This window comes from Sapajus apella, unplaced genomic scaffold (assembly GCF_009761245.1).
Source record: "Sapajus apella isolate SASKATOON/1434 unplaced genomic scaffold, GSC_monkey_1.0 scaffold6, whole genome shotgun sequence".
NCBI classification, from domain to species: Eukaryota; Metazoa; Chordata; class Mammalia; order Primates; family Cebidae; genus Sapajus; species Sapajus apella.
This window is the reverse complement of record NW_022436946.1, coordinates 26469474-26495972: the sequence shown is the minus strand read 5'-3', so window position 1 is coordinate 26495972 and position 26499 is coordinate 26469474. Positions and strand designations below refer to the sequence as shown.

The following is a 26499-nucleotide window of genomic DNA, read 5'->3' as shown; positions in this document are numbered from 1 at the left end:
TTTTGCTGTTGTTTTCTTCATTTTAACTTTTACATATATTTCTTCAAGCAACAGAAATCGTTTTTGCATTATAGGATTGGGCCATCTTTATTTTTCAAATTATGATCAGTAAGGTGGTGTTAAAACCACAAATCAAATAGGAATATGTCTACCAGTTCCCCTGGATCATTGCCTTATTCCCAACAATCTTCAGCATGTCTCCTGATGTAATTGAACAGTTTCTGGAGTTTTCCTATTTGGAGCTGATACTCAGGGTTTAGTTACACAAAAGAAAGACCAACCCAGATTGCTGTCTCACATTCTCCCTGGCACAGAAAAACATGCAATGACAGCGATAAAGAGCAATAGACTTAAAGGTTATCGTCTTCCGCCTGTCTGAATCCAGTGCTTTCCTCCGCATGTTGTTGTCTTTCTAAAGAAGATAATGTCAACCTCCTTCATTTTTTTTTACCTTGCTCCACTGTCTTCGTTGTTTTCTCTTCCTTCTTTCCAGGTACAGCTGCCAAACAAAGATAAGGTTTAAAGAAGAGTTCCAGACAAAAATGCTGCTTCTGCTCAAAAAAGCATTTTGGAGTTCTTTCAATACTAACTCTTTTTTCTACATAAGTTATTTTAAAGCTTCTTAAATATTTTTCATTTCTCTATAATCCAGTTGAAATCAGATTTTATATCTAAAGAATTAGAGAAAAAAGTAATAATCCCTTGCATTCTTCTTTCTACATTTCTACAATCGGTATCTGCTTTATTCGTTTATACTCTGCTTTGATAAACAAGCTCTATGTAGAATTCCACTTGACAGGACTGTGATTAATCTACTTACATTCCAGGTTATTGCTGGAGACACTTGGTGTCTTGTAAATGTCAACTAGATGCTCCTTTAAATTCAAGCTTAACATGGCTTAATCAACTGAAAGAATAGTTTAGTCATGCTTGAGATTCATTTAAATACTAAATGAAATCATCCCAAATCACCAGTAACCAAAAGAGGATTATTTGGGTGCTGTACCCCTTTCTCTAAGAGCAATAGCTCTTAGAAATATTCACTGTTTGCCTATTTACAGTGGTTGACAGTCAGTCAAAAAGTAGAACAGTACAAATTTCTCACTCAGAATTGGTGCACACCATTGAAATAATTGACTCAAGCAAGAATCTTAAGAGTTCACTAGCGACCATTAGAAGAAAGATGGATGAGGCACTGACTATTGCTATTGCACCCAAGTGTTATGTTACATAGAACTGCAGGGGGAAAAACACAACTTTAAAATGAAGAAATATGTCTGTAGCCAACTTAACCCATTGATGCAACTTAGAAACATTTATTCGTATCAGGACATCCAGGCATCCTGTGCTTTCTGATGACACACTATGTGGCAAATACAGTATCGTCTCTAAAGTATTCTTTCCAAAGTATCCACCTGAAGTTTATCTAAGCCATATATAGCTTTCAGTTTAATCAAATACCAGAAGTATAGAACATGTTAAACCATATTATGAAGAGATAATCAGACCAATCAAAATGTTTATAAGGTAACTGGTCCTGATCTTTTTAAAAAGACAATGTAATTAGGAAAGAAAAAAGGATGGAGGGAGGAAGGGAGAGAAGGAAATGAATTTCACCTTTAATTACATCTGTTGAAAAAAAAAAAGATATCAAAAAAAACTGACTATGCGCTGGTTAGAAAAAAATACCCTATATTTCCAGGAAAGTTACCTATTATTTTACTCAAGTATGACCCCAAAATAAAGCAAACCATATTACTAAGAAGCAAGGAAGGTGTTAAACTAAAAAGTAAATAAATACGCATAAACCTCACAAATCACACCTGTAGATAAATCTTATGTAACACAAGATATTATAGGGTAAATGCCAATGAATGCTATGCTCTTTATTTTGCCATTTTTGTTATATCACAGTCAGTATTAGGGTTAGGACAGAGGGAAGGGTGAAGCAAGTTGGCCTTCAATGTTGAAATAAAGACACGAGTCCCAAGAAACTCCTGAGATGACCTTCCAGAAATGAGTTATAATCAGAAAGGAACTGTCCAGTTTATCCTGGAATTATTAAATTCCCTTGAAGGGCAACCACAATTCTGGTTATTCTAAGGGGTATATGTCCTAGAAGAAAGAGCAATGATTATTTTGGTCCAATCCAGTTTTGCCACTGAATTACTGCAACTTGAGTGCACATTAGTTTACCTGGAGTCTTACTCTTTATGTTAAAAGCACAGATAATGCTACAAGGGCCGTTTCAAGGTCTAAGTGAAAACAATTTGAGGAAATCAGCCTGGTGGCACCACATAACTCAGTAAATAGAAGCTGTTATTATTTTATTTACCTCTGCCTAAAACACAATCATCTCACTTTCACAGGTAACTCCTATTTATTCATCTAATCTTATTTTAGGGCTGTAATACATTTTCCTTAAAAGGCAAATTAAATTTGAAAAATAAAGAAAACTTCTGCAAAAAAATTAAAATTGTTCATAGATAAGTTAGACTTAAGCAAGGAGTAAAGATCAAACTAGAAATACCAATCTGAAGAAATAGCCTGGAATTCATCCCAGAGAAACAAAAAGATGGACAATATTCAAGAGGTTAACAGGCATAGAAGATATAGCTCATCTTAACATAAATCTAATTGAACTTATAAAAATTAGAGAGTGTGAGGAAGAAGCAATATTTGAAGAGATAATGGCTAAAACTTCTCCACAATTGCAGGCACTAGCAATTGTATTCTGGAAGCACAGGAAATCTAAGTAGGGAAAGAATGGACTAATTTAATTCATATCTTTCCCTTACACTGTAACAAAAAATAAATAAAATAATTTTTTTTCTTTTAAATTGCACATATCCTAATATCATCTCTTAGAAAAATATCAGTTTTTCTATGTTGCAGTATCACATTTTGGCTTTAATTTCAGTTATTCTTGATAACTGAAATACCAATAGTGCCTCTTTAAGATTTTTGCCTAATTTCTATATGTTTTTTAAATTGATTTGTATGCATTTGTAATATTCTAAATGAGTCTTTTTAAAGATACACACACACACACACACACACACATAGATCTATATATCTCTCTCTCTCTCTCTATATATATATATATATGCTATAAATGTCTTTTCCCACTTACATTTTTTACTCTGGTTTACATTAACAGGAGTTTTAATGTTAATTAAATACAATTTATCAATCTTTTTTTGTGGCTACTTTTTTTTTGTATTTTACTTAAAAAGATTTGCCTCCATCATGGTTATATTTCATTATTATTCCCTACAATTTTCCTTCAGGACCCAATTCTCCAATACAATTGACATCTCTCCCTTTTTTTCCCATGTCACCTATGGAGGCTCTGATGTATGCCTCTTATTCGTAGGTAGTTTTAAATGGAGAAGTGAGACTTACTGGAAGAGAAGTATGCTAGAATAGTGGTGAGGAAGTGAAGAATGGTAAGAAAATACTGTGCAGTTTGAAGTGTCTCTCATATGACACATACTACTTCCGAGATGTAAACCCACAGGCACAGCATGATGAACTATTATTTCCAAAGATAGAAGATACTGCCAGAAATACAAGAACTTCCCATGATCTATTCACATTTTACAGGTACTGGCTGGAGATGTCATTGACTGAAACATTGGAATAAATCACTAATTATGAAAGAAAAACATGCATCAATTTGGTCTCTGGATATATATTATGGTGGAAAGAGGAAAGAGAGGTTTCTCATCAGTTCTCAGAAGACGTTAACTACTCAATCTGTTCACAAGGCCATCACTTTCTGCTCCAGTCTTCCTAGAGTTTTCTAACATACCCGGAATTACGAACGTAGCATTATGGGATTGTTGTAGCATAGAAAACAAGGCATGCCTAAAGATGAAGTTGGAAAAGAATATAGGAACCGGTTCTTGGGGGGACTCTATATGCCATTTTAACAAGCTTGGATTTTATCTTATGGAAAACTGGAGAACAGAGTACTAAATCTGGAGTGGTTTATTCAGTTTTATGGTTTTACTAAATTATTGTGGCTGTTGGGATGAATATTAGTGAAATAAAAATAAAATCATGAGGGCAGTATGAAGTTATTTCAGTGGTTCTGGTAGAAGACAATGAAGGCCTGACTTAGTATCGTAGTAATGGCTGCAAATAGGAGAAAATATTCTCAAGAAACAGTAAGTTGGAAAAAGCAAATGAGAAGTTCAGGTTAAGATAGTTTGAAGGTGAAGGTGGATTTTTTTTTTGTTGTTGTTAATTTTTATTTTAAATTCCGGGGTACAAGTGCAGGAAGTGCAGGTTTGTTACATAGATAAACATGTGCCATGGTGGTTTGCTGTGCCTATCAACCCATCACCTAGGTATTAAGCCCAGCATACATTAGCTATTGTGAAGGTGAATTTGAAGGTATTTATTGGACAGTTGAACATACAAGCCTGAAATTCATAAAAAAATTCTGAGATGGGGATGCAGGATTGAAAAAACTTCATGATATAGGACAGAGTTTCAACCTTGAGAGTGGATATATCTCAAAATGAAGGAGTATAGAATGAGTTCAGACAATTAATAATGAATTATGAGGAACACTAACAATTAAGAGGCAAAAGATGAACAAAAAAAGTACAGAAATAAAGGCTAGCCATACAGAGAGAACCAAGAGACTACATTGTCATGGTAGCCCAACAACAGAGAAGTTTGGAGTAGAGACAAAGTGACAAACGCAACTGAGAAATCTAGTAACATGAGAATGGAATGATTCTATTGGCTTAGCAATGATGATGTCGTCAGCATTGGGTGGAGTTTCAGTGGCATGGAAGGGACAGGAGCTTAGTCCCTGTGGAAGGCCAGAGGCAAGGCAGTGTTAGGAATCTAGAAGGCTGGCTAGCATGGGAAGGAGATAAAATGGTAGAAAGACAGAGAGACAGAGAGAGGGGTGCAAATCAAAAAAAAAAAAAAAAAAAAAAAAAGAAGTAATTTCGAAACTGAGAAAAAACATTTCCAAGATGAGGAACAATCCCAGTAACAAAAAGAGAAAATGCCACAAAATAGGATGGATGACTGATTAGGAAGAAAAAACTAGAGAAACTGGTCTTGAAGAGGAGAAACATTACCTCTGAGATTAAATGAGAGATGGAGACAGGTTAAGTAACACCAGTTACTATTCTATTTTTTATTCACTATTCTATTTTTTATTCACAGCCAACTATCTTCATCGTCATTGCTCATATACTTCACTTCCTCTTTCCTCATTCAATCTGTCACTCTTTAGCTTTTATGAGTGTCACTACCCTGAAAATTCTCTATTGAAAATTATCAATAATTATGTGCCTGACAGATCCCATGACCACCACCTTGCTATTGAAAGGTTTTTTTTTTTTTTTTCCTGCAGTTACCGGTTATTTTAGTCTGCTTTTACCTTTGATTCTCCTTGTTCTTTCCCCCTACAAATTCAGATGTAAATGTACCTTATATCATCATGACAAGCTCAGTTACCGTATGCAGAGGGCACCCAATACATCTCCAGCCTATCATTGTCTGGAGCTCTGGTTGTACTTCTAGAATCACCTATGTGATGCTACCTTTATACGCTACTAGCAGTTTGACTTAAATTTATCTAAAATTAAACTTGCCTTTCCTCTCCAAGCTCTTTTGCTTTTCTTTTTTTATTGTTATTAAGAATATTTATATTCTTCTAGCAGCCAGTCTGAAAAAACGCTATTATCATTAAATTTTTCTTTTCTTCCCTCCCAAAGCTTATCAGTAGTGAAATTCCATTGAATCTATCTCTTTATAAGTGCTAACAGAATCTCCCTCACTTCCAATCTCATAACTAATGCCCTAGTCCAGGTCCTAATACTTCTCACTACATTGTTGAGAAAGCTTCCTAATCTGCCTATTTCAAATTTTTCCTTTTTGAATTACTTTTCCTAAAGCATATGTTTGAGTGTTATTTATATACTTACAATTTTTCATCACCTCCCTAATTGCCCATGAAATAAAGTCCAATTTTAAAATAAGGCCCTTTATTGCATTATTAACCCAGGTTGTATTAATTCCTACAATGGTCTTGAGATTCCTGTTGTTCCTCATATACATAATACAAATTTGTATCACTTTGCCTTGCTCCGAAATCTATGCCCAAGATATTTTCCTAACTCATTTACATAGCAAAACTCTGTCTCTTATTTAGGGCTTAACTCTAAAGTCATATCCTACACATTGCCTTTTCCCTAGGTAAGATTAATTTTTAAACTTCTGTAAAACTTTATTTGTATTTATCTCTTTACCTTGATGGCTTTCAGCCTTGAAATATAGTAAAACCTGAGGCCAACTTAGTGACTCAATAAAGATTCACATATTTTTAGTATTGCTTAAGAACAGTCTTAATATTTAAAATTTTTCTTGACTTTTCATATAATATATAATTCAGAAATACATGGTGAATGAATATGAAAATGATTAGAAAACTGCAAGGTGAAAAAAGATATAAATCAGCAAGCTGATATTATGTTAATGATGAAATACTATGTATCTCCAAAGAAAATATGACTTAAAAGTAGGGCTTAATATAAGGCAATTTATGCTACCCATAAAATGACAAATTACAGTTAAAACCTTAAAATGTTAAATTATTCTTCATCTTCAAAAATTTTAAAACAATTACAAAAATAGTAATTTCCACTTAACATTGTACACAGTTCATAGTTTAAGCCTCGATTTAGAACAATTTCATAATATCTTAAAAAAATACTTTCTTATTCTACTTACTTGTGAAAGGCTAGAGGTGGACAACTTGTAAAGTATGCTGCGTATTGCAGAATTTGTGCACTGGGTGGTAAATACATGATGAAAGCAATACATATTTTCATGCCCAGCTGATTGTCAGCGAGAGGTAGAACGACTTACTTGGTAAAGAAAAGTCTCCTTTGATTTTTGTTTGTAATTTGTCAAGTCAGTAAAACCCTTCATGTGTTTCAAAACAGTTATAGTCACTTTGAAAAGAACACTTATTTCTGCTTGCGCTGTAGTTGCAAGCAAACTCACTATGAAGAAGTACATTTAAATTGCAAATTAGGGTATGAGGTCTATGATCAACTAGAAGCAATGTATTTGGTGTCAATAATTTACACGAATAAATAGATAATTTATTTCCTTTCACTTCTCTCTAAGTCTGACAAGCAAGTCTATTTATCCCCAATCAAAATATTTCGCCATACTCTATAAACTCAATGACCATTCTTGGTTGAGGACTCTGGTGAGTTCACTAGTTGATGGTTCAATTTCAGTTCTGTCTCTCTGCTAACTCCAATTTGTCCTGATTGAATCCCATGCTATGTGTGGTTGTATTTCTACCCTAAATACTGTTCAATTAAGTTTGGCCTAAAGTTGCCTCCTTACATATTTTGAGTTTGGCCTAGAGGATTCTCTGTACATAGTGAATCCAAATGGAGGTATAATCTACTTTTGTGCTAATCAAGTTTTGGCTAACCAAAGGGGGGCAACTGTTCAAACTGTGTCCAAATAAGGCAAACTAAACTATAACTAATCTAGCTGTTGCTGTGTCTCACTTTCTTTTTCTGTGTGTCATGTTCCTTGTTTTGTCCATAAATCCCTCCACCCCGGGGCTGTGCTGAAGTTTCTCTGAGCCTACTCTGGCTAAGGAAGCTGTCTGATTAATGAATCATTTTTTTGCTCAATTAAACTCTGTTAAATATAATTTGGCCAAGGGTTTTCTTCTAACAATACTCAGGCTTCCAGTGATGCAGAGTCTGTACATGGATCAGGTACCAGGAGTTCAATCTTTGCTTCTTAACTGTGTCTCTTCCAAAAACATGGATTCAATAAGGCTCTCTCTATAAAATCTAATTCCAGGCGGGTGCAGTGGCTCATGCCTGTAATCCCAGCACTTTGGGGGGACGAAGCGGGCGGATCGCGAGGTCAAGAGATGGAGACCATAACGGCCAACATGGTAAAATCCGTCTCTATTAAAAATACAAAATTAGTTGGGCGTGATGTTGGGCGCCTGTAGTCCCAGCTACTCGGGAGGCTGAGGCAGGAGAATCGCTTGAAACCGGGAGGCGGAAGTTGCAGTGAGCAGAGATCGCGCCCCTGCACTCCAGCCTGGCGACAGAGCGAGGCTCCGTCTCAAAAAATTAAAAAAGAAAATGAAAAAATAAAAATAAAATGTAATTCTGAAAGAAACCCATCTTCTGCCGTTTGGACATCTTGTTTTTAGGCTTGCCTAATTTTTTTTAACATAACTTGACCCCACTTTTGTTCTTTCTACATAAATCAGTGCTTTGGCCTTAAGTCCACTTACTGAACCCATGAACTCTGTGTCAGTGTCTAGGATAGTGATTTTCTCTGACTCTATATTATAAAGACTCAGTCTTTTCTTGTAACCACAACTTTGAAGCAAACAAGTTTAACCCACATTTCACTTAATACCAATGAGGAATGTAATCAAGAATGTGACACCACATTAATAAGAACTTCTGATAAATGACTCTACCATTTATAGTACAAATGATGTCAACGAAAGATGTATCATGATCACCCAACTGAAAAATGACATTACAAATATCAGATTATAAAAAGAAAATTACTGGGAAACAGATTTTATCCTTATCTACTGTAAATTCAGAATAATAGAGCTGTATTTGAAAGAGAGCATCTATTAATTTCAATAACTTAGCTGCCTCTAATTATAATCTTAAAATACAGTTCATATTTTTTCTGTAAGAATCCATTATCTAATTTTTATTTTCCCTTAGAGATATATGTATATATAAAATAATTGATAAATTAATTTATATAATAGCTAACATTAATTTATATTGTATTTATCAATAAACACAAATTTCTACTAGATATTAAGTTACATTCTCATATTCATTTACATTCATATGTATACATTAGGATTGAGTTTGTGAATATGTGTCATATATATTTTATATCTCCCTACAATCCTTTCATATGTTTTTCTTTAATGCATGTGCAATAAAATAGTCTTTTGGGAGAACATGTTATGTGGTTTTAGAGGAGTATGTGTGTAAGGGTATGTGTGCAGGTTTGTGTGTGTGTATGCATATGTGTATGTTGAGGATAGCCTTACTGAAATTGTCTCTTGAAATATATCCAAAAACACTGGCTGCATTATTGATTTCATTTCTGACTTCCCAATATAGTTCTTAAAGCAAACTGTCTCCAAGTCAGCATTTCATATAATCCATTTCCTAATTTTATACCATTCTTGAACAAAGTGAATCTTGTTCATGTGGATACTTTTAGTTAAAGTTTCATTTGTTTGATTCCTAATCTCCTGAGGCAGTATATTGCACTTGAATGCTCACCAGATGATGAGTATCCTATGGAGTTTAAACAGTTACATTTCTATAATTTTTCAAAATTAACTTGCAGCTTGACTAGCATAACTAGCTTCAATGTATGGTCCTAAAGGAATAAAACTATTGGCTTTAGAATACTAAAGATTAAATCTTGTGCAAAATAGGTTTGTTTATATATCAGTGAACTAGTAAAGTCAATAAATAGAGTGCTTCTATAAGCACAAAGCAATACATTAAGTTAGAAACATTAGCAAAAATAAGTTATAGTCGTGAACTCTTTATCTTTAATCTGCATTTACCTTTTTTACTTGAAACAGCACCAACCTCCTCTTTGGCTCGTTCAGTTTCTGCAAGTTCAGATATTAAAGGAATGAGAAGTGGATATTAGTGATGCCAAACTCATATCTTATACTATTGAGCATAAAACTAAACAAAAGATAAAATGTATGTTGCACATGAGAGCAAAGCAAGCTGCAGAGAAAGCCAAAATACAAAGTGCTTATATGTTTTTTTTTAATTAATACACTTCCTTAAATAAAAATAATTGTCTTCCAAGGTACAACTGTATTATCTTAAAAACGTAGGTAGTGACCTATTCCATAGACTTTAGATCAATGGTACTTAAAATTAAGTCCACATTCAATACAGTGTGATACTAATTTATTAATCTGTAACTTTTTTTTTCTTTTTTAGAGGCAGAGATTCACTCTTATTGCCAAGGTTGGAGTGCAGTGACACAATCTCAGCTCATTGCAACCTCTGCCTCTTAGGTTCAAACAATTCTCCTAGCCCAGACTCCTAAGTAGTTGAGATTACAGGGGTCTGGCACCATGGCTGGCTAATTTTTGTTTTTTGGTTTTTTTTTTACTAGAGATGGGGTTTCACCATGTTGGCTAGGCTGGTCTCAAACTTCTAACCTCAGGTGATCCACCCGCCTCGGCCTCCCAAAGTGCTGGGATTAAAAGCATGAACCACCACATCTGGCCATAGTCTACAAATTTTAAGGGTATATATGAATTATAAGGAAGAGCATTTAAGAGGGCTTGTTTCTTTAGCTTTTAATCATGATTGAGGCTGTTAAAAGTTGTTTAACCCTTAATACTGAATGCAGGCAAACAATATTTGACCTCACTGAATTAGTTTTACATTATAAAAGATTAGCCGTAATATTATAGGAAATTTCATCTGAATATTTCCTCAAGAGAGAGAAAGAGAATGAAAAGACCCAAAATGGGCTTTTGATTTTTCTAAATACCTGGAGTGGAAGATATGAGAGCTGCCGTGAAGCCATGATCTGAAAAGTTGGTGCTAGGAAAAAATACTGGACCACAAATCGAAGCTAGTTAAAGTCAAAATTTTCTCTAGTCCACAGGGAAATAAAATAATAATAATAATAAGCTCGTGAATTTTCACAAAGCTTTATTTACTCATTGTATAACTTTTGATTAGCTGCAGTTATTTCCCTTGGGCATATATATTCTTATTTTTATTCTTATTGGTATTTATATGTATTTGGACACAGTTTGAACAATTGGCCCCCTTTGGTATTTATATATATGTTCAGCACTGAGGCTGTGGGAAAAACCAAACCAAACAAGGCCTGCCTTCATCCTCTCTATGCCACAAAATCCTGGCTTTTGAGAGACACCAGACATCATAAGGAGGTCATCACATCACTTTCAGGTTTTAATTCCACAATGATAAATGCCCCAAGAGTCACAATTTAAACTCAGAAAAGAAGTGGCATAAATAACCTCTTCTTTGAGTTATCTCAAGACCCTGAGCTTCAAGAGTGAACAGACCCTGGCTGTTTATACCTTTCAGGTAAGACTTTTTAGATCAATGGTTCTTAAACTTAAGCATGCATCAGGTCCACCCTGGAGAGCTACTGAAACAGATGCTGAGCGCAAACGGTCTGATTCAGTAAGTTGGAGGCACGTTCTGAGAACCTGCATTTTTAAACAGTTCCCAGGAGATGCTTATGCTCCTGGTTTGGACCACACTTTGGAAACTGATTACCAAACTTCCCCTATGTGTCAGTCAAGACTAATCCTACTGTGAATCCCCACTCTACTTACCTCGGTTACTAACATGAGTTTCAGCCTTATAGCAGAAACCAGAGTCCATGTGGCTCTGTGTTTCTCTTAGTAGCTGACCTACTTCCAAAACCCTTCCTCTGTGTCCTCTGTCCATCAGCAGCACACACTTCTGTATCTTCAGCCTCTTCTAAGAATGCTCATTTTACTTTCTTCCTTTAATCAAATCCTAGCTCACTAAGGACACTGTATCCCCTCCTACAGGTAGTCTTCTAAAATGGAGAATGTTTGTTTACATCCTCCACATACCAAGGTGCCTAGAAGTGATTGTATTTATATCCTCTTTGTTTCTTATTACTCTTCCTAGATTATCTCCTTGCTTCCTCCAGACCTCAGTTCTTTTGAAGCACATGCTATCAGGTTGCACCAGTCTCCACTCTTCTTCATTATTGTCATCAACCAGTCTTGTGGCCTATCCTGCCATTCATTGATTATTTTCACACATAGTTATCATCCTCTCTACTGCTATGAATATTAAGAACAATTATTAACCCTGTCTGTACCTTAGAATAAGCTGGGGATTGTTTCTAAGTCTATGATATTCAGATATCTGGGGTGGGCAACAGAACTTTGAGATTCTAAGTTAATGAGTTTGGGGCAAGCCTGGAGTATTGATATATTTTTGATTTCCACGATACTCTAACATTTTGCCAGGGTTGGGAGTCACTAATGTACATAATTTATAGAACTACATGATCTTTGACCTCCTTGGCATCCTCAATTAGGAAAACTAGAAACCCAACTTCTCTGGTAGTTTCCAACTATATTAGTGCCCTCAGAATCTTCCTTTACTACCACAACATTGATTTTAAAAATTCTATTCTTTGGCATCATTTTGTCTCTTTAGAGCTCAGTTACACAAGAATAACTGTTAAACAGTATCTGACTCCATTAATACTTCCAATCCTTTGATCTTGCCACTTTCTCATTTTTCAAGATTTTCCTCATACCCTCACTTTACTTTTTACCATGCTTATGCATAAATGAGCCATAGTTGAATGGTTCACACATATTCTGTTGTTGTGGTAATCTGCTGTATTAATTTCCTAGGACTGCCTTAAAACTGTTGGGTAGATAAAAACAAAAGAAATGTATTTTTCCAAAGTTCCAGAGGATAGAAGTCCAAAATTAAGGTGTTGGCAGGACCCTGGAGAGCTCCTTCTAAAGGATCTTGGGAAGAATCCTTCCTTGCCTCCTCCTAGAGTCTGCTAATTACCGGGAACCCTTGGCATTCCTTGGCTTAAAGCTGTATTGCTGCAGTTTCTGATTTTATGTTCATGAGGCAGTCTTCTATATGTGTCTGTGTGTCCCAAATTTCCTCTTCTTATAAGGATATCAATCATAAGATTGAGGGCCCACCTAATCCAGTATGGCCTCATCTTAACTTGATTACATCTATGAAGACCCTATTTCAAAATCAGGTCACATTCATAGCTTCCAGGCTAGGATTTCAGCATATCTTTTGGTGGGAGGCACATATCAACCCACCATGTCTGCCAGAACACCAAATACTTTATGCCTACTGCCTGAGCAGTCTTCCAAGCTGAAGGAAGACCCTCACTCTTCAGCAGACCTCACTTCAAATCACATTTATGAGATCACTCAGCACTGGCCAGCAATACTACCACAGACCCAATAAAGTTGATTTCTCATACTCTTAACAAGTGTTTCAAATATTCTCTTCCCTCCTTAAACATCCTACAACATAGAAGTAAGCTGCTGTTGAGAAATTCATAGAGAAAATACAGGCAGACTAGACTACCTCACTTTTCCACCACCTCAGCAGTACATATGCTTCCATTTTTCTTTCCAGTTCTAAAAGGTTATCAGTTCCCACCTGTATTTGCTACCAATCCTTCCATATTTTTTCTGGACTCCATCTCCTTTTGCCCAGTCAGGGCCTTTGTTCTTGCCAGTACTGCTTCTGTCAGCTACCTCATCAGTTTCCTCCTTCACTGATGCTTCACAATGCCTCGGAAGCATGTCACTCTTTAGAACCACAGACAACCACATCCTTCAATTCTATATGACATTTTCAGCTGCCTCATCTCTTTACATTCCATGTAGCTCCCAGACAGCTGCTGCACTCACTATCACTTCTATCCTCTCACTCTCTATTTTTTAGACCCGTTTTACTGTGAAAGATATCACATAAATAGAAGACACATAACATTTTTGCACATTCTAATAAATAGCAATAAAGAATGTTCACCTTTGCAACCTCTTATAAACCTAAGAAACAGAATATCACCAAGGTCTTTGAAACCTCTTACTTGTCTTACTAGCACTGCATGCTTCTCTCTCTATCTCAAAGTTACAGTTGGCCTGCATTTTGTAGTAATTATTTCCTTATTTTTCTCTATGAGTTTTTATTACATGTATTTGCCTCAAAATAAAGGTAAGATAGTTTTATATAAATTACATTAAGTTATAATATTTAGTGAGATATTATATAAATTGAACTGTATAATTTAAATTGTATTATTTTCTGAGATATAACTATGTTGATATTAGTGCTGTAGTTGATTAACTTAACTGCTGTCTAGCACTCCAATGTATATTCTACAAACTATAGTTTTATTCTCCTGCCAATGGGCACTAGGTCACATCCAGTTTTGTGTTTTCTAAACAATTCTGCTATGAACATTCCTGTACATGTGTCTCCTTGTGCACATTGTGCAATAATTTTCATAGAGGTAAAATTGCTAGGCATGTACCCTAGAAAAATGACACACTTTTCTCCCCAAATTCTGCATTCATATCAGCAGTGTATGTATGAGTTTCTTTTGCTCCATATCACTGCCATCACCAGAATGAGCCTATTCTCTCATTTTGAAAATTAGTCTTATGTAAAATGCTCTCTTGTACTTTTAAGTACAATTCCATTATTACTTAGAGGTTGAACATCTTTTGATATGTTTATAGAACATTTGTATTTTTCTTTTTTTCAATGCTTTCTTTATCTAGTGCTCATTTTTCCCTATGTTTTCCCTTTCCAACCTCCTTACCCACCTCTGTCCCTTCCCTATTGCCCGCCAACAGACCCCAGTGTGTGATGCTCCCCTCCCTGTTTCCATGTGTTCTCATTGTTCAACACCTGCCTATGAGTGAGAACATGCGATGTTTGTTTTCCTGTTCTTCTGTCAGTTTACTGAGAACAATGGTTTCCAGATTCATCCATGTCCCTACAAAGGACACGAAGTCATCAATTTTTATGACTGCATAGTATTCCATGGTGTATATGTGCCACATTTTCCTTGTCCAGTCTATCATTGATGGGCATTTGGGTTGCTTCCAAGTCTTTGCTGTTATAAACAGTGCCACAATGAACATACCTGTGCATGTGACTTTATAACAGAATGATTTATAAACCTTTGGATATATACCCAGTAATGGGATTGCTGGGTCAAATGAAATTTCTATTTCTAGGTCCTTGAGGAATCTTTAATTTTAAATTCTGCATATAAGTGTCTCCTAAATGATCCTGACATATATTAGTGGATTAGATGATAGAGATCTGATTCACACATTTAGACACTGAAGTGTGGTTAAGGAGATAAAAATAGGCTTGGTGGCTAAACATACCACCTAATCTGTGCAGTGCTAAAATCAATGGGTGAAAAATGCCTGATTATTAGATCAAAGTTAAAATTCACTATACTTTGGACTTATCCTGGGCTTTGGTGGTTATTTTACTCAAAAATCAAACTCACCACTGGCTGGCTGATCATGCATGTGGAATAACATGATCCCAGCTCCAACGTTCTTGAGGTGGATTAAAGTGACCTGGGACAATGCTACCCAACATCCTGAAAAATAGTGATCCTTGATGAGGTCAATGAAAAAGAAAAGAGTGATGTGGTCACCTATATTTGGTAAACAATGTCTCCTACATTCTTTCTTGAAGATTCACCATATACATAGTGTTAAAGGCATGAAGTTCTCTAAAATCTAAACATCCACTTGTCAGATCCTCTTCCTGCTTAGAAATGACCAATTATATTGTTAACCTCTGCGTTGCTATTCCACGCGTGGAAACGCACATGAAGGGAATGCAGGGAGGGGAGCTGGATGTGTTGAGATATTTTTGCTTATGCCATGAGTCTTTGCTGACTTGCAGAAATTGTCAGTCTAGGTTTGGCATCCCTGCCTAGTCCAAGGTACTGTTTCTTCATCCACACCACACCGTGACACATAGCTTTCAATGGGGAAGCATGAAGGGCTCTTCCTTAGCATTGCACCAGTAATCTGAAAGGTTTGCATTTTCTTGAAGCTCGTGTTACTATGAGACTCTTGATATGGTCTGGCTATGGCGGCACCCAAATCTCATTTTGAATTCCCACACATTGCGGGAGGGACCCGGTGGGAGGTAATTGAATCATGGGGGCAAGTCTTTCCCATGCTGTTCTCATGATAGTGAATAAGTCTCACAAGATCTAATGGTTTTAAAATGGGATTTTCCCCACACAAACTCTCTTTGCTTGCCACTAACCATGTAAAACGGACTTGCTCCTTCTTGCCTTCCACTATGATTGTGAGGCCTCCCCAGCCATGTGGGGCTGTAAATTCATTAAACCTCTTTCTTTTGTAAATTGCCCAGTCCAGGGTATGTCTTTATCAGCAGCATGAAAATGGACTAATGCATCCATTATTCTGAATTTGATGTAATTCCCAAGCTTGTCCAAGTCCTCCAGTATTTTTCGTATTTTCATGTGTTTCCTTGGAACCTAGAGTTAACAATCCCATACCAATAACTCAATGCACCTTCCAGTTATGTTCTTTAATCCAGTGTTAATGACAAATCCCCTTTTACCTTCTCCTTGGCCTGGCTTTACCACTGTCAATCTCATCTATCCCTTTAAATTCAATACTATGTAATTGCATCACATCAATACGTAGTTTATGCTAATTCATCTATCTTTATCATTCTCATTTGTTCTCACAATTTAACATACTATAAAATCACATCCCAAATGTGCAGGTCATGTAAAGAAAACTATGTGTACCATACTATATGGATGATTTAAAGGGTTTACAAGAGTATCTGTAACAATATGTAATTTTCACTTTACGCATTAACTTTATAAGTAGCCTGCTGTATATAGCAGCTGAGTAAAAATTCTTCTGCTGTATAATTTCAATATCAAAATACATTTCTAGCTAGGGAAGTGGCTGGTCATCTTGTTATCAGATAATTTAAGCAGCTTGTATATTATGTCTAATTAATTTTTGTGTTGAAAGATAATGTCCAAGTCAAGTGCAAATCTCTCACCCTTATAGGGAGTAGAATATTAAGTCTTTTGAAACTTTTATTGGGTTTAAGATGATTTGGCAACCTAATGTGCTAATTTCCTGCAAAATATGCTGATCTCTTCAAAATCTGATTGGATAGTGTGTTTCATAGATAGCAAAACTTACAGACTTTTTTTATTGCAAATGAATATTTTTATCTATATGTCACATTTTTCTAGGAAGAAAATGTTCATGTTCAGAGCAATCTTCAATCTAAAACTCCCTTCCAGTGCTGCAAAATTATCAGATTTGTTTTATATATTTTCTTGATTATGCATTTCTACAGATGAAGTATCAGCATAATAAAGACTCCATAATATAGAGTTTCAATCAGCTTTACATTCAACTAAAATTTTTCATGGAAATATAAATGTAATTTTAGATTCATATTAAAACTGTTGCGAAGTTCTCAATGTGAGTAAATTCGATGGGACTTTATGTGTATACTTCCAACTGTAATTTTTTTTAAAAAAGACATTCCTACCAAGCTACTCAATATATCTTCCAATTATTATCTGATTTATCCACTGATATAATCTCTCAAAAACTCATCACTAAATAAAATATGCATTTTTTATGTATTAGTAATGTCACCAATACATATTTACCTCTAATACCTTAAAAATATATAAGCACATTGATATCATGCATAGAACTGAGGATTGACCTAAATCATATATATGAAGCCTATGTATTTCTTCCTAAAACAAAATACTTTCCATTATGCTCAAAATAACTTTTATTAATGACAGTCAGATGTTTCATCAAATTAAGAAATACCAACAATTTCTCAGCATTTTTCCCTAAGCATATTATCAAAGCTACCATTGCTGCAAATGCCATGGTATGTGATGGTTATCAGATAATACTTCATACTCTGAGAATAAAAACCTTAATAGGGAATTGTGACATTACAAGAGCAATGGGTAATACAATGTTGAGAGGCTACATTTAATTAGAGACAGAATATTCATGGTAGACAAATTAGGTTGCCAACTGGTTTGATCAAGTTATTTATCATTAGGATAATTCAGTCTGATGTGTTTAAGAAACTAAACAGTTCACTTATTCTGCAAAATGAGAAATTAAAATATAAGCACTTCACAAAGTAGTTATGATGTAGACAAATTCAATGAAAGCTCTATAGATGAATTTTAATAAGAATGAATTCACAGAAAAGACAAGGATAAGTAATTTTGCATATTACTTCAATACAACAAATAATCATACCAAGAAGCTGGTAAGCCATCCTCAAAATGAGCATTAGCATAGGCTATACTAGAAAACTCAAATGAGTAAGCTGCTAAAATATGCTCTTCTTTAAAAGTTTTGTTCAACATACTTGCTTTTACTTGTTTTTCACTTGGAACTGTTAATGACAAGAAATAATAAGGTTAACAGTAATTACAAGTCTACTTATCTCTTTCCAAAATAATTTTAAGTTTACTTTAATTGCTTAAAGATTGTGTGTATAATATTGGAAGCTAAAGAAAAATAAGATCTGAGAAAGAGAAAATACAATACTGTTCCATAGAATTTTATTGTTTGTTTTTCATACAATTCTCCCAACACAGAACGTTCATTCATGACTCATTCATCTTACTCTCTGATTTTAGTTGTCCAAGGATCTGATTTTTTTTTTACATACAAACACATTTTCCTCAACGTCTATAAAATTGTATGAAAAGAATGAATTCACTTGGTAAATTATTCAAATAAGTGGTTTTAATTTTTGAACTACAGCTAATTACTGCTAGGTTGCTGCATTGTAATCACACACTGAAATAACTAGATAACGATTTCAGCAATTTACTATATTTTGTCAGGTTCAATATTAGACAGTAATATTTTACTATTAGAACTTTTAAAACTGGCTACACTAATAGTTGTTCTGTAGGTGTCTCCATCTTTCTATAATGCATTCTCTATCTTAGGTTTCTTCTTACATGTATAAGCAAGAAGACGTGTTATGCTTGAGGAAATGCAACTCTGAGCCAACAGAGTGTTTTCTGTAAAGTAGACAAAACATTTCTTCCAAAGGTCAAATACTGTGAAATGCGAAATGCTGAAATGTGCAATTATTGAATCTTGTAAATTATTTTAAAGTCTTCAGTTTTTAAATATATAAAAATGTAATTATTCTATTTAGTGTTTCTTCCTTCACCCAATAAACTATTACTAAGTGCCCGCTGGGTCCTGGCATTACAATAGGTGCTCTGGAAATAAAGAGAAAAAACAGTCTGCTGCTTCTAATTTCTGACTATTTAAGGTAGAAAAAGGAAAAGATAATGTGATTTTAACATCACATGAAATATTACACAAGAAAATGATGCTATGGGAAGTAATTGGACAGACACTTAAAACAGATTTGGGTTATCTCAGGATATTTTATAATCTTGAAAAATGAATAATGTGAACTCAAACCTGTAGTTTGCCGTGGTTTGTGGCAGGGTGAGACTAAAATTGAGCATCTTTGCATGGTTATTTAAATAAGATTGAGCAGGTGCCATTTCCATTTAAATAAAATGAAATGGGAAGAATGACTAATGGGTATTACATGAAGTTATGACCACCAATATACACATGCACACACAGCACTTAATTCAGTGAAGCTCTTTCAGTAGGATTTAACCAGGCAAAATCAAGAGGTGATATTTTTAAATTAGATAAATACAAGTGGTTTTGGAAATTATCATTTGAAATGACTAATTGGTCAGGTTAAATAGAAAACTTCAAGACAATAATTTGGTATCCATATCAGCTGCACTTTTAGTTTTTGTTGATAGGTTCATTTGTCTGGTTGTTTAACTCTCAATTCAGTTTTTTCTCATCAGAAGGTAAATATATTTAGAGCAAAAATCTACTTTTATTCTCACTGCACCTCACTTGAGCACACAGGAAATGTTATTAAGTAAGATTATGAATAGGGCGAGAATACTTGCTGGAAGTAATTATTCCATAATTTAAAAACAAAGCACTGTATACTGCATTTAAATAATGTGTTTTCTTGTTGTTTTCTTTTGCTTTGACACTAAACTGTAAAACAGTGCGCCATGAACACTGCACAGATGAATTCACTGAGTATCTTGTGAAGGTGCAGACTCTGATTCTGTAGGTCTTAAGTGGGGCCAGAAATTCTGCATTTCTAATAACCTCTAGGGTAATCCTGATGCTGCTAGTTCACAGAACACACATTGAGGAGCATGGGTGTAACATTTGACTTTCTAAAACTGCATTGTTATGTCCATGTCAAGAACTTGGAAAAAACACTGTGAGTTGGAAGCATTCCCTGCCCTTTACTGGTACTGCCTTACCACCTGTCTGACGCTACAGCATTAATAAACCCTGGACATCAGTATTTGAAGTTCAGCAACAGTAGTCTTACTCACCTGAGTGTTCCTTCTTTGGTGATTTTGCTATATCAAAAAAGAAAGAAAAACATCGATATTCTATGTCATTCAATTGCAATTTAGTATTCAATTGTAAATCAAATAATATTATGAAATTGTGAGGATAGACGAGTTTAAAAACAGGTACCTGGTTCCACATGTTTATCTTTCTTTTCCTGTTCTGAAACATATTATTATTGTTATTATTATTCCAAATTTTATGAATCAGAACTTAATTGTTTTAACATAAAGAAGCATGCATGTGCTGATGCCAGATTGCAGCAACTAATAATAGCTTCCACAGAAAGACTAAGATGTACACTTAAAATAACTCTTCCTTCCATTTATCTTGTGAATTTCTTTATGGGGCAGCATCAAAATATTCTGAATATTAGAGGAATTCAAATTTTTTACAGATAATAAATTTGAGTCAAAATAGTAAGTACAAAAGATAATTATTACAACTTTTTAAAAAAATGGCTTAGTTTTTTGAGACAGGGCCTTGTTCTGTTGCCCAGGTTGTAGTACAATGGTACAATTCTAGTTCACTGCAGCCTCCACTTCCTGGGCTTAATTAATCCTCCAACCTCAGCCTCCCAAGTAGCTAGGACCACAGACACGCACCACCATGTCTAGCCAAATTTGTAGTGTGTGTGTGTGTGTGTGTGTGTGTGTGTGTGTGTGTGTGCGTGTGTGTAGACAAAGTTTCACCATGTTTCCCAGGCTGGTCTCAAACTTCTGGGCTCAATAAATCCACCCACCTCAGCCTCTCAAAGTGCTAGGATTACAGGCATGAGCCACAGCACCCCACCTTATTGCAGTTATTTAAAAATAATTATCAGAAAGATGAAGATAACACATTTCATGTGGACTGCCTTTTCTAAGAATCTTCTCACACTGAAGAGATAGCTGTTAAGCTAAGATGAAGGCTTTGTGAGGCACATTTAAGACACTAAAATAGAAAAAGAAGTTTCAGGGTGAAACATTTTCCTTGATTTTAGACAAATGCTCCTTTTGGAGTCCTCTTTATATCCTTTTTTAGGAATCTACTTTCGTCAATATTTTATGAGACAAAGAGTTATCTTGTTCTCAAGAATAAGCTGACATTTACATTATAATAAGTACTAATTTTATAAGAATTGCAAGCACTAATTTTATATGAAGTGCTATTCTCTGCATTTCTATTCTTATTTATTTTGCCTTGACAAGCTTGTCAAATTAATTTAAAAGAAGATTTTCAAAAAATAATATACACATATTTTTATCTAATATTTTAAAGGAAAATAATGGTAAGATTCTTAAAGTTTTATTTAATGAATAGATTTTGAAGAGCAGAATATGTACATGCTGAAAGAATTCTACAAACTATATTTTAAAACCAGGGAGTGTCATAGACTCTTCTATGGTCATCACATAATTTTCTCAAGTATGCAATTTTGTTTGCCAGACTTGTAGTCATTTAAGTATGGCATAAGTGTCACTTATCCTCTTTTAAGATAGCATTTAAGCAGTAAAATAAAAAAAAATAAAACAAATGGCTTGACCAAGTATTGCAGGTCAAAAAGAAGAAGCTACAACAATTTAGCTAAGATTAAAGAAAGTAAGAACATAATCAAAAGTTGTCTGGCAAAAGAAGAGCAATTAAATGCATTGTTTAATTTATTGCTTAACTGAAGCTCTAATTATAAAACATTTCTGTGAAATTTATGATGAGAGTCTCAAATAATCAGTGATAACAGTCAAAACAGTACTGGAAGCATATTTGAGTATGCATCAAAATCGGATACCAGCTATACATAAGATTAAAAGATAAAATAAAGTCCCTTCGATCTTATCAGAAAACCATAATATAAGTTGAAAATTACATGTGCTAATTTGTTCATTATATAGGATAGTTCAGGATGTAATTATTGAATTACCTTAATAAATATACATTAATTTACCCTTTAATTCTATAGGGACCGCAAACTCATGCTTATGGTTGATTTTTGAGGCCTCATCCTTTTACTTTTTATTTAAAAAAAAATACAGATCACACAAATTTACAAAATGTACAGGACGATCTCTTGTGCTCCTCATCCTGTTTCCCTTGCCATGATTAAAAATATCTGAAAAATGAACAATCATTAAGTTGTGATTACTGGAAAAGTAGAAGCAAAATAAAATATAGAATTGGAGTGTATCACTGAATAAAGCAATCCTGAAGACAAAAAATCCAAATCGAGGAAATTCAAAGATACGACACTAGCAATAATAAAGGCAAGTATAGATGTTAAACCAGAGCAAATAAGTGCATTTCAAAAGAATTTTTAGATGTTTTGAAGAAAACTATTTCTTCTCCTTATTGCTGCCCAAGTCATGATCTGCAGACCTTTTCAAAGGGGGAAACAGTTGGGTTGTGAATGAATGTGTGAGAAGGCATGTTTATTTATTAAGTGCATCAGTGCCGGGAAGATTGCCAAGGACTGCAGTGTCTGCAGGAACTTTTAAACAATATAAACTGTAGTAAAGAGTCTTAAGGCTCTCTCTATATATACTTTAATATTATTTTTTTGAATCTCCAGTTGTCCTCCATTTTCCTGCCGGTGCAGTGCTTATACAGTGGTTTCTGTATTGCTGTGCCAGTACTCATCAGCAGCTCTGCACACACGTAAATCTGGAACTGAGAAAACTCATACCTCTCTATAGATGGATTGCTCCCTCTGGCTGAGTTGTAGTATAATTTCATGAGTCTCTCCACAGGGCATTTTAGAGCATTTTTATGACACTGAATGTCTCAGTATCTTTACTTTTTGTAGGGTCAAAACATACATAAGTATATTTCTTAATTGGTATACATTTTAAAACATATTTTCGATAACATTAAAATCTTAAAATCCCTATATTGTTGGTAATGTGCTATATTTAATAGTTAATTGAGTAAGGTTAGGTGTTGGGTTTTTTTTTTTTTTTTTGCTTTCATTTGTTAAATATATACTATTTTCTTCAGAGGAGAACATATATTTGTGAAAGACATACCTTAAGGTATTGAGCTTGACTGAATTGTTAGCACACAGCTTTAATAGTGTCTTAAAGCAACTGTGGATGAGGCTAAATAACAATGCTATTAGAGCTCATAGTGCCTATCGGGGAAAAATTCTGTTATGGGCAAAACGTCATTATCATGTGAACATGCCAAAATATTTACAGATTACAAAAAGAAAGATAAGAAAAAAAGTAATAAAACTAGCCTGTAAAAGAACATCTAGTCAGTCTTTTCTAAGGACTGAGAACTAACCAGATTAGGAAGACTAAATTTACAAAAACACAGCAGTTTGGGTCAATGAAATGCAGCTTTACTTTTGTGTACAAGCCTGTCAAGAGCATTGTTAGATGATTGCATGAGCTTGAGAAAGAGCTCTAAAAATGATTACTACGCCTCTCAGTCCACTCTAACCCCAGATTGTGTATTCCTTCACATGGACAAAATAAATAAATAAACAGAGTTTACATGCATAAAACATAGGAAAGGCGGATTCAAAATTGCAGGTTTATTTATAGCAGCAGGCCAATAATAATAATAGTAGTTTAAAAAAGTACACAAATACACTGCATGCATTTCCTTACTTTTTCCCTTGGGTTGTTCTACTGAAAGAAATATAAACAAAATAATTGCTCTTAAAGCCTTTAAAAATAAAATTTACTACCCTACATATTGATTAGACTGTAATTTTTCCCACCCCTCCTCCCAATTTTCTCTCCTTAAATTTCACAGAGAGGTGAAATTTAACAGTGAGGCTCTGAGGTATTGTCAATTACTGTAGGTACTTCCATAATTTGATTGGCAAACATATGACAACAAATTAACCCGGGATTGTACTGTTTAACCTTTTTAAATTATTTACACCTGATATGTGTTTCTTAAACACATGAAAACACATAAACACACTATATGCATAAACACATGTGAACAAGTCCAGAAGGTACAGGTATGCTTGCCAAATGAATTATTCAAGACTAAAAGGAACAAATCAGTTCCTAATTGATGCTGGTGTATGCAAATGTAATTGAGTATGTGCTTTCTAGTAAAATAAATGTTTGATATTGAGCAGTTTTCAATATCTTGTCAAGTAAACATTTCTTTGGAAACAATTACTTTGAAAGGTAAATATATGCAGTATTTATTTCTATTACTGCCAAATACTTCTCACAGGAGTATCGTCAGAATAGATTTGGCTGTCTCTCTCTCAATCTCAATCATTTTTTCTTCTCCTCTATGCCACACGTAATTCCTTTTTCTATGTCAATCCTTTAAAAAGGTATGCTCTTTTAGGGTTCATCAAACATAAGGCAGAAAAAAAGAAATATATTCAGTACCTTCTGCAGGTTTTTTTGTTTTCTTGGGATCTGGAAAAACAAAGATAAATTATTGATAAAACAGATATAATAAATCAACAGCTGATTAGCTCACAACAAATTTCTTTGAATAATGAAATAAAATTGTTCAAAAAAATTGATAAGTTACATGATATATTTCTAAAATATGAGACTTAGAAACTGTTCTGTTTTTTGGGAAATGAGTATTAGAATGAAGCAGGGGTGAGGAACTCTATAAAGTATTTTCATTATTGTATATTAATAATATTTTACAAAAATATAAAACATTGAAAAATACAAAGGAAAATATATTCACATAAAATTTCTAAAGACATTTTGCTTTGCCTATATAAGTTAATAACCTGTTAATAGAACATGAAACTGAGTAAATATATGGTTGATTTCCATAAAGATGCTTAGGAGTTCATGAAGTTAGCTTGAAAACTTTTCTTTTGTTCAATCTAAGTCAGTCCAGGTGAATTGTGCTGCACTCTTTTTGAAAATCAATACACTTTCAATACAGATATTCAGTTATTCGTACGGTAATGGAAAAGAAATAGGTTAGTGTTTACTCATGGGTTACTGGTGAATACATCACTATATTTATAGCTTTTATGTAGTTATGTATACTTAATGGTCAAAAGACATCTATTTTGTTTATAGTAGATAGGCTGAATGCCTAGATCTGATAAATTTATTATTTTATATTATTTAGGCCATGAAACTTTCTGCTCCTAAAACTTGAAAATGAAAACAAGAGGTTTTTAACCTCATTTGTTTGAAGATGGAAACACCTTAACTTGAATTTTTGCTTAGGATATTTTCTTTTTTATCTTCTTTGCCCTTTCTTTTACTGTTTCTCTAACAATTTTAAAATTCTCTATTGTTGGAATTAGAACCATAACAATGAACTATGAAATGATACCTGTAAAAGGTAGCTAAATTGTTTTCTGGCTTAAAATTATATGGTTTGGAACCCTGAACAGTAGACATTCACTAATAATTTGCACGTTAATGGATATGTATGCCTTATAGTGCTGTGATGGTATCACGACTTCATTTCCATGTTGAAGAAATGAAACTAAAATGTTTGACTATGACAACAGACACATTGTCTCTTCACAAAAGGCAGTCATATGGTCATTAAAATTGTTTTATGTACAAATGATAACCAATGTCAGTAAGAGTGTGGTGAAGGTAATGTCCCACTTCCATAGAAGTATAAGCTAGAAACCCATTTTTGGAAACAAAGTAAGAAAAGAATCCAGAAATTCATAAAAATGAACATGATTTTTGATGTAGCAATTCCATTTCTAGAAATCCAAAGTGAAAAATGTAATATTATCCTAAAAATACATATTTAGGGAAATGCTTTTTTCACGACATTGCTTTGTGTCTCCCAATAATGGGAATATTAAACACTGCCCTCTGAACAGTAAGAGAGTGTTGACGAATTTGTGGTATAGTCACACAATAGAAAAATACAGAATTATTCAAATGATAGTTTTGCTAATTATGCCACAATCTAGAAAATATTAACTAAAAAAGATTAAGCAATGCAAAATAAAAATAAAAGCATAACATAAAATGACTTTTTGTGTGTATGTGAGTGTGTATGAAGAGAGATTAGAAGAAAATATGCCAACTTACTAATGATAATTGGGGACAGATTTAAAAATTAGGCAAAGTTTTATTACCTCTGTTTCTGAATTTCAAATTTTTCTGTAACAGGAATATGTTTTATTTGTAAGGGAAAAAAAACAAACCTTGATTTAAAAAATAATAGATTCCTGAGACAAAACATTTACTTATTCATCATTTATTAAACAGTATTGTGTCCAGCACACTACAATAAAAATAATTTTATAATAGATTTTTCTTAATAAACCTTGACTACTGTTTTATATGCCCAAAGGCTTAGAAGACTTTTATTTGAATGCCAATAAGAAGGGATCTGTATTGTACAAAGTTCTGAAATTTGATAAAACTCTCAACAGAGTAGGAGCTCTAGGATTTTGAGAAGCT

The 26499-nt window shown here is 34.1% G+C and overlaps 1 protein-coding gene across 1 annotated transcript in view; it reads right to left on the bottom strand.

Annotated features, from left to right (window-relative positions):
* The window catches only part of TRDN (triadin), a 377062-nt gene that overhangs the window by 120774 nt on the left and 229789 nt on the right, over positions 1-26499 (bottom strand). Inside the window, exons 15-21 of the mRNA XM_032274890.1 lie at positions 24475-24504; positions 23725-23745; positions 20267-20299; positions 20119-20145; positions 18072-18098; positions 9641-9688; positions 452-499 (exon numbers count right to left, since the gene is read on the bottom strand). Coding sequence (XP_032130781.1) covers positions 452-499; positions 9641-9688; positions 18072-18098; positions 20119-20145; positions 20267-20299; positions 23725-23745; positions 24475-24504 — 234 coding nt within the window. The remainder of the gene's footprint in view (positions 1-451; positions 500-9640; positions 9689-18071; positions 18099-20118; positions 20146-20266; positions 20300-23724; positions 23746-24474; positions 24505-26499) is intronic.